A 12,792-nucleotide genomic window follows, 5' to 3' on the forward strand; every position below is an offset into this window, starting at 1 on the left:
ATAAAGGTTTTAAGTAACACAAAATGTCCCCAGCTGTCAAGACAAACATTAAACGACACTAATCAATAAACTTGTCCTAAGAGAAAGAACTATTAATAGGCATTCATCATTTTCTTAATCCACAACTGGAGACACTGAGAATATTTGTTTGTCTGGTGGATAATACTGACAGTTCTTACTATTTAAAAAGCAGTATGTAGATAGAGCAGAGTAATTTTGTTTTTAAAGGGATATTGCCAAGAATGTTGAACGCAGGGCTTCATGTGACTGTATCTGCTAGGGGACGCTTTCTGAATACCACTTGGAGATTGTTGGCACAGTTGGAAAATGCAGTGTAACTCTCCTTGTGGGAGATTTACAATGGACTGTCAACACCATCTGATAACTGAATCTCCTTGAAACCGGCAGAGCTATATAGATATCATCAGGAAAGTTGATGTATAAAGCAGAAAGAAGCGGGATGGGAGGAACAGAAATAGGAAAAGCCTGTTTCTTTCACTCCTCTTAAACGCACAATTGAGGAGAAATTTAAAACTGGCCAAAATGAGGGGGAACAACAAGATTCTTCTTTGCACCTCCCCAAGCGTGTTAAATGCTGCATTGGCGCTCTTTTAAGGAGAAGAAGAGCCTGGTGGGCAGCCCACCCAGCCCGAGGGAGTCTGAGCTCACTCAGTCCAGGACAAACAGTGACACCGATGACAGTGTGTTTACTAGAAAACTAACCTACTTCCAGCAGACAGCAGACAATGTGAGTGTTATCAAACAAAATACGGGACGTGCCCGCCTTGATGTTGTGTGAGGGCGGGGCCGTTTGCTTTCCTATTATGCAAAACCCCGGCTGGCTCCTGCCAAAAGATTTTCCCAGAGACACGTCTGCCTGCCTTGGACAGGTTCCTTACTAAAATAAACACACCGAACAAATAATCTTTGATAGCGAATGCTCATAAAGTCAAACAATGAAAAATGCTCTCGTGTGTTTCTTAAGTGCGCACCCGACATGAGCACAAAAGCCAGAGCGCGGCAGGTCTGCAGAGTCAGCGGCTTTCAACAGCTCGCTGTCCCCGGCGAGTGGCTCAGTGGGGCTTCGAGCAGTCAGCGGTCCTGCCCCTTAACGAGGCAGAAAGAATGTGTGTGCTTCCACAGAACGACAGTGACAACACAGGACACGCACACAGGCAAAGCGGCTCGGGAGAGGGCAGTGGCACTTGGCTTTAAGGGTATCCAATCTGGAGTGCCTACCTCGGGACCTCAATAGGGAACCTTCGTGTCTTGGGGAGCAGGGAAGTGCAGCAGACCGGGTGGGTGGGGAGGGGACCGTGCGACTTAGCGGGGACCCTGAGCGCCCATGGTCAGTAAAAGGCCGCTGGCCGGGGCAGGCAGGTGAGAAGATGATGGATGGGCCGCCCCGGGCAGGCCGAGCGATTCATGGACCCGTTCCCTTTCCCCATCTGTTCAGGAAGGACGTCAGCGAGGCAGACTAAACACAGGCCGGGTCAGGACTATGCGGAGGGGCGGTGATTGGGGGCGCGCAGCCTCCTTTAAAAGGCCTCCGCCGGAGACCTTTCAGGCGGGAGAGAAGGGACCCTGGCGCCCCCCTCCGGGTCCTGAGCTAGAGAAAGGCGCGCTCGCCGTCCTGGACCGCCGTCTGTCCAGGCCACGACTGAGACCCTTCACTGCTGTGACCCAGGTCTCCACTGTAGGCAGGCGTCGTGGCGCCTTGCTGACCCTGCCCTGGCCCAGCACCCAGCTCTTGTCTTGTTCTTGGGAGAATAAAGCCCTCCACTGCGCCAATTCCCCTTAACGACCCGAAGCTCAGGCTCCCTGAAGCCAGACCCTCCAGAGTGGTGATGGTCACCTCGAGGCCTGGCTGAGCTAGGGTGCTTAGGGCCCTGCCACCCCACAAATTACTGTGGACTTTTGAGTCCCTGTTCCAAGCCCAGACTGAACCACGTGGTCGGGGGAGAGTTCCTGGAGAGTGGGGAAGGCCTTGCCTTCTCTACTCTGCTTTCTGTGCATCTGTCCTCCAAGACCCCGACAGGCTTTTTCTCCACTGACTGGAATACTCCGTGCCAGACGAAGCGAAGCAGTGCTGCTCGGGACTTCAAGTCTTGGTTTGAGTCTGGCCTCTACTATTTCACTGAGCGGTGACTGGGACAAAATATTATCTGATATAAACCCTCTCTAACACCCTGGGTTTGGCCCCAATGACTATGGTCAGTCCACTACGAGATCCTGAGTATCAGCCGACATCTAAACCCTGCCTCTGCCACCATCTGCCACCAGCCCCCACTCCCAGCCTGCCTGGTCTCTGACCTCATGGAGAATGGGGTACTAAGGGCACATTCCATGCCCCCTGTTCTCTCTACTTTTCTATCTTGAAAGGTCTTGTCAACTGGTGGTTCAGAAGGCAGAGAGCCACAATGTCAAAGCAACGCCCAGTGGGGAGGGAAGGAGGGCAAGACATTTCTTCTTCCACACTCCATGGAGGTGAACTGCAGAAGAGCCTTAAGGTGGTACAAGTCAAGGGCAAAGGGCATGAGGTGGCAGGACCCTTGTATTCTTAGCATTTCCCCTGGTTTTTAGGGACTTCTAGTGCTCCTTAAGGGAGCTCTGGTGGCCTAGTGGCAAGAAGCTGTGCTGCATTTGTGAAGGCACACTTTGAAATCTACCAGCTGCTTGGTGAGAGAAGAAGAACGGGCAATCTCCTCTCCTAGGATTAAATGCCTCTGAAAACCCACCAAAGGATGAGCTATATGAGTTAGTTTGACTCGATGGTACACAACAGTTCTGGTGGCCTGGTGGTTAGGAGCTGCACTGCCATGCCAAAGGCACTCGGTTCACATCTTTCAACTGCTCACAGGAGTAAAGATGGATATTCTCTGCTCCAGCGATTAAATTGCCTCTGAAAACCCGCTGGATGGTCCGCTATGGGTTGCCTCTGACTCAAAGATATGCAACAATGACAAGTGTTTATCAGGGAGCTCTAGTGACCTCATGGTAAGAAGCTGCGCTGCCATCCCAGAGGCGAATCCACCAGTTGCTCAACAGGAGAAAGGTGGGAATCTCCTACTGAGCAATCTGCCTCTGACAACCTGCTAGAGGGCCAGTTACGATGAATCAGTTTAGATTTGATGGTACTTAACAATATCAGTGTTTATTAGTGATCACTAGTATGTCTAGATTAATATGAAAGTGGGGCTTTAGCAATAAAGCCTACTGCAAGTCTAACAGGGAGCCCTGTAGTCCATAGGGATTGTCCTGCTAAAGCAAAGGCATCTGGTTTGGATCCACCAGCAGCTCAGGAGAGAGATGAGCTCTCTCCTCCCTAGCAACTTAAATGTAGTTACTGGCTGGTACCAACTCAGCAGCAATGAGTGAGTGAATGTAGGTTTAATACGATCACTCACATAGAATAGATTCGCGCCTTGATGTGGAGAAACATTTCTCCCTACTTGTGGTTCCATAGCTGTTCAGCAAAGAGCGCCCCAAAAAGAAAGCAGAACAAAGGCAGCCTCCACAAAATTTCTTGATTAAATGGGTAACATAGCGGAAGTTTCACTGATCTGGAATGCACATATTTCCCCAAGTTGAATGTCTTTGAAAAGGAGATGACACATAGTTGTTCAATTGTTGCTCTTGATTGGTGTCAGTTTAACTGACTCAGGACCACCTCAGGGGTGTCAAGTGCAATTACTCCAAGAAAGACCTTTTCTGGTTTTGACTTTAGGAAGCAGCTATAGGCTAGGCATTTTCTAAGACTCCCCTCGGGTGAATTCATACCGCCACCCTTTAGGCTAGGAGTCAAGCACCTAACTGTTTGTGATATGCAAGGGCTCTTGGTTTTTTGTTTTGTTTTTCTTGGTGCCATGAAAATGATGTATCTTCTTTAAAATGGTACCTCAGATCCCACAAGATAAACAAAATAAAAGTATGAAAATTATCAATCCTTTAAAAGACACTGGGTTTCATTTGAATAAATGTTTTGAACATATTATTTATTAAGTACATAAAAAAGCATTAAGTGGTTCCATTTAGTAGCGGGGGAGGGGTGCGGAATATAGTTGTGAGGGCGGTGTAACCTCTGGTAAACTATTTGGCCTGTTTTCTCTCAGCTCAGTGACTTTTAGTCAGAACTAGCTTACAACTGCTCTCTTAGTGGTTGCTGCCCTCTTAGTGGTTTTCAGAGGCTGTAAATCGCATGGGAGGAGATTTGCCCTGCTTACCCCCATAGAGCAGCTGGTGGATTTAAACCACCTGCCTTTGGGGTGGCACCACAGCTGCTCCCTACCCACAGGACCACTAGAATTCTCTCCACTGTGTGGGGTACATTTGCTAGCATCCACTTTGGGATCCATGTGAGGTCAGAGCAAACCGTTACCTAAAGCACCAAACAGAATGATAACATTCCTAGCACATCTTACGTCTCCTTTTAGTATTTCTGTCCAAGACCAACTTTGTGGTTAGGAACCGAATCCAGCAGACTCACCTCGCATTAGTACTTACTCGGTGACCAAAATCAAGTGTCCAGTGGAACAGCCCAGAGACTCAGAGAACAAGAAGTCTCATTAGATGAGGGAGGACCTTTTAGATTCCACGTAAGGTCTTCGTTTCCCCAAAACAAAAAGTGAAAGTAAATACTGAGCTTGTTTAGCTTTCATTTCTATGCAGGGCACTCTGGTGGCCTGGAGAAAAAGGAGTTGCGCTGCTGACCCAAAAACAGGCAGGCAGCATCCACCAGCTGCTCTGAGCAATCTCCTCCCTGTGGTATAACCGCTGGAAAGTCAGCTATCAGTTGGTTCTGACTTGAAGGCGATGAGAGAGAAGAAATAACTGTTCCTTTTTTTAAAAAAAAAAAAAGTTCTAGAGTAAGTACGAATTAGGAGCTAAAACCTGTGGAATGGGTACCTCCTTTCTTTCATAATTTTTTATATTCTGCAAAACCCTGCCTCTTTTTCTTATCTTCTTCTATCTTTGTTTCCAAACTAAATAACACTAATCGGAGCGCCTATCTGCCAGGAGCCAGCATCCAGCTCCCTGTCAGCGTCTGCTGTGTGTCACGTTGGTGAGGCTCTGCTGGGGACAGCCGTGGGCGCGCGCGCTGTTTTCACACGGGTAACTCTGAGGGTGTGTGAGAACAGCCACCGATCCGTCCCGTTCCCCAACACCAGCTCTTTGAAGGTTCCGTTTAGAGCCACTGAAATTTGGTTCTAAAACAGAAGTTCATTTTCCTGGAAACCAACAGCAGTCTTCGTTTGCAATTTTTATTGGCAAACCCGGCTGCCAGTAAACACATTCTTTGGCATCTCTCGGAATGTAACGCGCTCGATGCAGAGGCCTTGCCCTTTCTGTAAAGTGCTTGTAAACTACAGGGGCCTCGCAAGGACTGCGCAGCCCGTGGCTAGAAACCCCGATCCCGGATCAGCCGGCCTCCAGGAAGAAAAAGCATGTCCCTGGTCTGTGGCTAGGCTGGGTGGGTCCTCTAAGGACCCAGGCCGGTCCCGCTGGTCTCTGGAAGCGCTGCAGGTGTGAGCGCGAGGAGCAGGGGAGCCTGGCGAGGTGCCCTTTGGGCTGCAGGCGGGGAAGGCAGGGCCGGCAGGTCGGGAAAGCCGAGAGGAGACGCAGGCGGCAGGGGGCGCTCGGAGCTCGCAGTGCAGGTGCGGGCATCCAGGTGCGGGAGCGCAGGTGAGGCTCGGGCGGGCTGTGCGGGGCCAGCAATCTTGGCCCCTGCAAATGGACTGCGGTGAGGTGTCGTCAGATGCTACTGGCTCGGGTCCGCAGGGCCTCCTCGCCCCCGCTCCGAGCATCAGAAAGACGGAGACGGTGGACTCAGCAGCGCGCACACGTAAGAAGCAGGTTCTTTAGGGTCAACGACTGCGCCTTCTCGGAAAAGTGCAATTACTAGATCTGACGGGGGTACTCAAGGTTGCTTCCCACAAGGTTCAGGGTGCGGGTCTGACCGGGTGTCCGCACCCTGGGCCGCCTCAGATGCGTGAGAGAGCTGGATGGACACGGAGGTGGCTTCGCAGCTGGATCCGAGCGAGCTGCGCTCGCTCCGCAAAGGGCGCCCAGGAGGCGGGAGAAGCTGAGGCCGCCCCGAGTTCCTCAGGAGATCGAGCCACCCGGTTCCCTCGAAGTGCAGCCCACGCCGCACGCCATGGTCCGAGAGCCCCGGATTCCACGGAGGGTGACTGGCAACCAGAACCCTTCCTGCACCCTCCACCGAGCGCCCGACATGCTAGCGCGCGCTCTCACACCCATTCCCTCCTCACCCAGATCCTTGCCCCTACACCCTCGCCCGGGGGTTCTGGGCGGGGACCAGGGCGGCCTAGCGCGGGGAGGGCTCAAACACAAGAGAAGTGTAGCTTCTAATCCTAAAAGCCCTGGGGGCACTGCCGCCCTTCAGCAGCCGGAGGCTTGGATCTGGAGAAACCAAGGCACGTGTGCACGCCCACGCACGCACGAACACTTGTCCTTTCCATCTTTTGACCCTTTACAAATCTTATTCTTGTGCTTTCTCTGTGTAAATAAAAGGTACAGTGCTGGTCTCCAGCTCCCTCTGCTTCGTCTTTGGAAGTGCAACAGCAAAGTGAGACGCAAACCCCTTTCCTGCGGGTCCCATTGCCCCTCTAGCTGGACATGGGGCTTCACTGTGGACGCACTGCAGGTGGGTTGCGGGCTCCGAGGGTTACAGCCTTCACCTCTGTTCTGGTCCCAGCTTCCCAGCTTGTGGAGCATGAGAGCGAGTAGAGCCAGCGCGTCTTGGGGATGAGGTGAAATTATTCCTTCACTCACACTGCCCTTGGAAGGCTGTCCTCAGGTAGTTGGAGAGCCGAATTCCCTGACTCCTGTCAGTGCAATGCGGATCGCCTTTTCTCTAGAAGCTAACTGAAAAAAAAAAACAACAAAAAAACAAACAAACAAACAAAAAAAAAACCGATGCATGTATTTTGGGAATGCCTTTTCCTCAAAGGAGGGGCTGTGCTCCTCGCATCCCTACCCATGAGGAAAGCTAGAGTCCCACGAAAGGCCGGCGCCTCGTGTGGCCATCTAGTCCACAACGAATGCTGGTCGCTGACACGAAGCTGCCTTCCCTGCGCAAACAACCTGCGCAAAGAAGGCCAGATGGAGGGTCAACACAACGAACTAAACACTTTAAAGACACTCGCCCCCAGTTAATGGTGTTTCCCTCCAGCTGTGAATTTTAGGCTAACTGGGGGAGTCTGCGCATGTCATTGACCCGATGATTAGCCTTAAAATCGTCCCCTCTGTCTCCTGCAGCCAAGGAAGCAATGCAGGACGGCTGCAGACTTGGGGTGCGTCCTGACCTGGGGTCTGGGCCTGCGCCGCTTGAGCGGGAAGCAGCCCTTGCGGCGTCTTTGCCTGGCTGCTTTTATGATTTCCCCGCAGCTCCAGGCGGGAGGGCAGAGGTACCTGATCCCTATGGGTCTGATTTCCAGGGCAAAATTGAATCGGCTCTAGGGCGGGGAAGGCGTGGACACGGTGGGGGGCGCGCTGGAAGGTCCCGGGGTTCCTGACATGGAAGGCCACTCGCCCATGGTAAGTGAACCTGCCTCAAATGTCTCAGGAACCACTTTCTGGCCTGGAAGGGAAGCTCAGGGGCCACTGCCTCATTTCCTCAACTCAAACCAAAACCCAAAGTCGTGGGGAAACCTCGCTTTGGTTTCCGGGGCTGTTCATCTTCATGGAGGATCCTGCCTCATTTTTCACTCCGAGTAGCTGGTGGATTAGAACTACCTACCTTTCAGTCTGACCCCAGGGCTACCCTACCACGCCCCCAGGGCTCCTTTGCCGCCTCCTCACTTGAGAAATAACAAACGGCACCGACACTCCCGGGTGCTGCTTCCAGCCCCTGTGCATTCGCTGGGATGGGGGCGCAGAGGCCTGTGCTAAGCGCTGACATGGACGCCCCCTCCCCACTGGAAGCATGTTGGCCACTGGGCACCCGGACCTGGTGTGGTCAGAGACCGGGCAGGAGGCGGGGAGAGAGGGGGCTCAGAGCGACTGCCCCTCCAAACATTCATTACCGCTGTCGCCTGCGGCCCACGGTCTGCAGAGCTTCAGGAAAGAAGTCCAAGGCTTCCTGCCGGGATATTTGGGGTGTTTCTTTCTTCAGAGTCCAGGGCTGTGGAGGGAAATGCAGATTGCCCTAGCCTGCGGGGCAACCAAACAGGGGCGACCAAAAATTCACCCTAAAAATAAAGCCTTTGTCCGTCCCCCTAAGACTTTACTCATGTGTCTAGAGTTCAGGCCCCACCAGCACCCTCAACAGTAAGCGCCTGGGATATAGACAAGCCGTTTACTGGCCATTTGCTTCCGAGTTAGCTTATAAAACACAAATATCTTTTTCTGGCGAACATCCAGCGCTAAAACCAGTGGAAAGTTGATCTTTATAAACGCCCCCCTCCGCAGGCCAGAACAGAATTTCACAACGGCGACTTCTGGTGCCCAAAGCTGAGAAGCGAGGAAACCAGGATTTAGATTCGCCATTTGCAGGACACAGCGCCAGGGGAGGCAGAGGAGGGGAAACCAGGCAACCGCATTCGCCACCGCACCCTGCGCCCAGGAATGCCAATGAGCGGCCATCGCTGAGTCGTCTGTGCGCCCCACCAGCGAGGGGCCCTGGCCGTAAAGAGGTGTGGGGAGACCATGTGCTTCTTTGTGCCCTCAGGCTGAAGCTGGAGCGTCGTCTGCAGCCGCCGCGGCCCGAGGAGCTGCTGGGCAGGCCGGTGAGAGGGGCCGGAGCCGGACAGAACTCGGCTTTGAGATCGTGGGACTTTCCGTCACGCTTCCCCGAGTGTCCTTCGGACTTGCCAGGGCTAAGCCTCCTGCTGACAAATCTGAGGGCGCTCTCGATCCCTCTGTGACCCGTGCTTGAAACACTCTAAAAAGGAGTCACAAGTGCTCAGGCAGGGCCCAGAGGCCACAGCCCTGGGAGGGGAACTTCCGGTGAACCACGCCGCCCCAGGCGATGCTATAGATTTAGCAGGGTCGCCTCTTCCCTCCATATAAATATCCCTTCCGAATTGTGCTTATTTTGTAATGTTCAAGTGACACGCAGCGGTGCCTGCCACGCCAGGCAGGGCCTTAGTTATCAGCAATTCCACGTTTAGTACAGAAGTGAGGCAGCCCGAATTCCAGCTGGAAGGCCAAAAGGGGCTCCCAACACGTCTCGGGAGTTAAAGATTGTCAGAAATTTCAGGAGCCAAGGCCTGGGACACGGCACCCGCGTTTTCACACTCTCCCAAAGCTCGCCACACCCCCTGCCTCCCCGGCTCCAGCCGAGGCCCTGAGCCCCCCCTCCCCCCCAACGCGGAGCGCGCGTCGTGGGAGGGAGGGCGCCTCTCCTCCCCTGAACCTGCCCGCTTCCCTTCTCAGGCTCTTGCCCTCTTTAACTCAAGAAGAGATCCCAACGGGGCGTTGTGCGCATAACCCCAGCGGCCCGCAGGTGCCTGTGAACATGCCTTGACACTTGTTCTGTGAGCGCACGGCCGCTCGTAGAGGTGGACAGCGGCCTGCAGAGGTTTCTTTCAATTAGTTACTTCTTGTCATCACACCTGCTGACTTTCTGAGGCGCAGCCTGACACCCTCTCCGATCTGATTGAGAAGGGGCAGTGGTCGGGGAGACAGGCACGACCCCACTGCGGCCCGCACCACGCGGGGCCCGCGGAGAAGCCGGCCAGCCTACCTGGGCGAAGGGCCCACCTGCCACCTCCAGTCCCTTCGTCTTACTCCCACTGAGGAGGGGAGGTGACGGTGACAACATCTCCCCCTCTCGGCACAGAGCTACGTCCTGAAAATCTGCCCGGTGTGAGTGAGGTCTGGAAGCCGAACCCACGAGTGTGGGGACGGCAGCCACTCGGCCATATAGGAAGGCAGCGATGAGGAGGTGGCTAAGAGATGGAGAGAGAGAGAAAAGTGGGAGAAACCCGGGAGCTCGAGGCCCCGGCCCCGGCGGCGACACGGTGTAGCAGCCCAGGCTGAGGCCGGGACTGGAGCGGGTGGCTGCACTGCTGGGCCGAGGGCTGGCCTGGACCATGCCCACGAAGGGCCGGGGGTGTCTGCGGGGTCGGGAAGTAAGCGCCGAGCCGGGCGAGGTGCTGCGGGCGCGGGCGCGGGCGGGGCGGCCAGCGCGGCTAGGGCGCGGGCGCCAGCCTCTCGGCTCCGACTCCGCCATCGCGGCCCTGGCCGCCCATTGGCTGCCGCCGCCGCGGGGGCGGGGCATCGCGGCCCGGAAAAAATGTAACTGCGTAAAAAAGTCCTCCCTGGGTGACGGATGCTTAAAAGTTCAGGAGCGTACCAGATGCAGCCCGCAGCGGCCCGCGCGAGAGCCTGCGCCCTCCGGCCGTAGGGAGGGTGGCCGCCCCGCCCTCCCCACCCTCACCAGCCGCTCGCTCGCAGCAGACACAGACGAGGCGCTGCTTGTGCCAAAAGGGCGCTTTGGCTTTTCTCTCTGCTCCCGCCTGGAAGTGACTTGGCGAGTTCCTCCCCAGCCGGCCCTACGTCTGCGGCGCACTCTCCGCCGTCAGCGCGGAGCCTCGAGGTGTTCAGAGGCGACCCGGAGGAGCCGGGAGCCAGAGGAGCGCGAGGCCCACGCCAGCCGCCAGCAGTCCAAGGCGGCGGGCCCGGGATCCAGCGCCCCGCAGGGCCCGGGACTCGGACTACGCGGCCCGGGGCCCGGCGAGGGCGGCGGGCGGCAGGGCCCGCGGCGGCGGCCATGCAGGCGCGCTACTCCGTGTCCAGTCCCAACTCCCTGGGAGTGGTGCCCTATCTCGGTGGCGAGCAGAGCTACTACCGCGCGGCGGCGGCGGCGGCTGGGGGCGGCTACACCGCCATGCCGGCGCCCATGAGCATGTACTCGCACCCCGCGGCGCACGCCGAGCAGTACCCGGGCGGCATGGCGCGCGCCTACGGGCCCTACACGCCGCAGCCACAGCCCAAGGACATGGTGAAGCCGCCCTACAGCTACATCGCGCTCATCACCATGGCCATCCAGAATGCACCCGACAAGAAGATCACGCTCAACGGCATCTACCAGTTCATCATGGACCGCTTCCCCTTCTACCGGGACAACAAGCAGGGCTGGCAGAACAGCATCCGCCACAACCTTTCGCTCAACGAGTGCTTCGTAAAGGTGCCACGCGACGACAAGAAGCCTGGCAAGGGCAGCTACTGGACGCTCGACCCGGACTCGTACAACATGTTTGAGAACGGCAGTTTCCTGCGGCGGCGCCGGCGATTCAAGAAGAAAGACGCGGTGAAGGACAAGGAGGAGAAGGACCGGCTGCACCTCAAGGAGCCGCCCGCGCCGCCCGCGCCCGAGCCCACCGACAGCGGCGCGCCCGGGGTCGCGGGGCCGCCCGGCGCTCAGCCGCAGCCCGTGCGCATCCAGGACATTAAGACCGAGAACGGTACGTGCTCCTCGCCTCCCCAGCCCCTGTCCCCGGCTGCTGCTGCAGCCGTGCCCAAGATCGAGAGCCCCGACAGCAGCAGCAGCAGCCTGTCGAGCGGGAGCAGCCCCCGCGGCGGCCTGCCTGCCGCACGCCCGCTCAGCCTGGACGGCGCCGAGCTGGCGCAGCCTCCGGCCCCCGCGCCGCCCGCGCCACCGCACAGCCAGGGCTTCAGCGTGGACAACATCATGACATCGCTGCGGGGGTCGCCGCAGGGCGCGGCCGCGGAGCTGGGTTCTGGCCTGTTGGCCTCGGCGGCGTCCTCCAGGCCGGGCCTGGCGCCCCCGCTGGCGCTGAGCGCCTACTCGCCGGGCCAGAGCTCCCTGTACAGCGCACCCTGCGGTCAGAGCTCCGGCGCGGGCAGTGGCGCAGGGGGCGCGGGCGGCGCGGGCGGCGCGGGGACCTACCACTGCAACATGCAGGCTATGAGCTTGTACGCGGCCGGCGAGCGCGGCAGCCACCTGCAGGGCGCTCCCGGGGGCGCGGGCGGCGCGGCCGTGGACGACGCCCTGCCTGACTACTCGCTGCCCCCGGCCACCAGCAGCAGCTCCTCGACGCTGAGCCACGGCGGGGGTGGTGGCGGCGGGGGCGGGGGAGGCCCGGAGGCCGGCCACCACCCGTCGGCGCACCAAGGTCGCCTAGCTTCTTGGTACCTGAATCAGGCCGCGGGGGACCTAGGCCACCTGGCGAGCGCAGCGGCGGCGGCGGCGGCAGCGGGCTATCCTGGACAGCAGCAGAACTTCCACTCGGTGCGGGAGATGTTCGAGGCACAGAGGATTGGTTTGAACAGCTCTCCGGTCAATGGCAACAGCAGCTGCCAGATGGCCTTCCCCTCCAGCCAGTCCCTGTACCGCACGTCCGGGGCTTTCGTCTACGACTGCAGCAAGTTTTGACACCCGCAGCCCCTCTAAACCGAACCGAACCCCAGAGCAGGAGCAGCCCAAAGGACCCATCAAGGCAAAACCGAAACCAAAAATATCTGATTGAAAAACACTCTTTGCACCAGCTGACAGAATCTCTCCAGAATCCAGCACACCAGCGACAAACACAGTTAAGAGATTAATTCAGAGCCACCTCCACTGTGCCTTGTCTAAATAAAAACGTAAACTGTAGTGTACAGAGACCGCAAAAGCATGATCTGTAAAAGGACAGTGTTACTCCAGATAACACGTAAGTTTCTTCTCGCGTTTCAGAGGTGCCGCTCCCCTCCTCTTCCCTCTCTGACCCCTGCCCCTCTCCGTGGTGTCGCTTCTGTAAGATATTGTTTTACCCTATGTTTAAAGGAGGGGATTGCCCCTGTATATGAAAATCGCATTCTTTTTAT

General features: G+C 56.8%; 1 protein-coding gene across 1 annotated transcript; it reads left to right on the forward strand.

Annotated features, from left to right (window-relative positions):
• The first annotated feature begins 10,735 nt into the window (after nt 1-10,735).
• Nucleotides 10,736-12,361, forward strand: FOXC1 (forkhead box C1). The gene has a single exon (XM_006888702.1). The coding sequence runs from the start codon at nt 10,736-10,738 to the stop codon at nt 12,359-12,361; it is 1,626 nt and encodes a 541-aa protein (XP_006888764.1).
• Nucleotides 12,362-12,792: the final 431 nt, after the last annotated feature.

Source organism: Elephantulus edwardii, unplaced genomic scaffold (genome assembly GCF_000299155.1).
Source record: "Elephantulus edwardii isolate Elephantulus edwardi_28Jun2011 unplaced genomic scaffold, EleEdw1.0 scaffold00071, whole genome shotgun sequence".
NCBI lineage: Eukaryota > Metazoa > Chordata > Mammalia > Macroscelidea > Macroscelididae > Elephantulus > Elephantulus edwardii.

Bases quoted from the DNA above. Each gene is read 5' to 3' on its own strand.
- FOXC1 (XM_006888702.1), top strand. From the start codon at position 10,736: ATGCAGGCGCGCTACTCCGTGTCCAGTCCCAACTCCCTGGGAGTGGTG.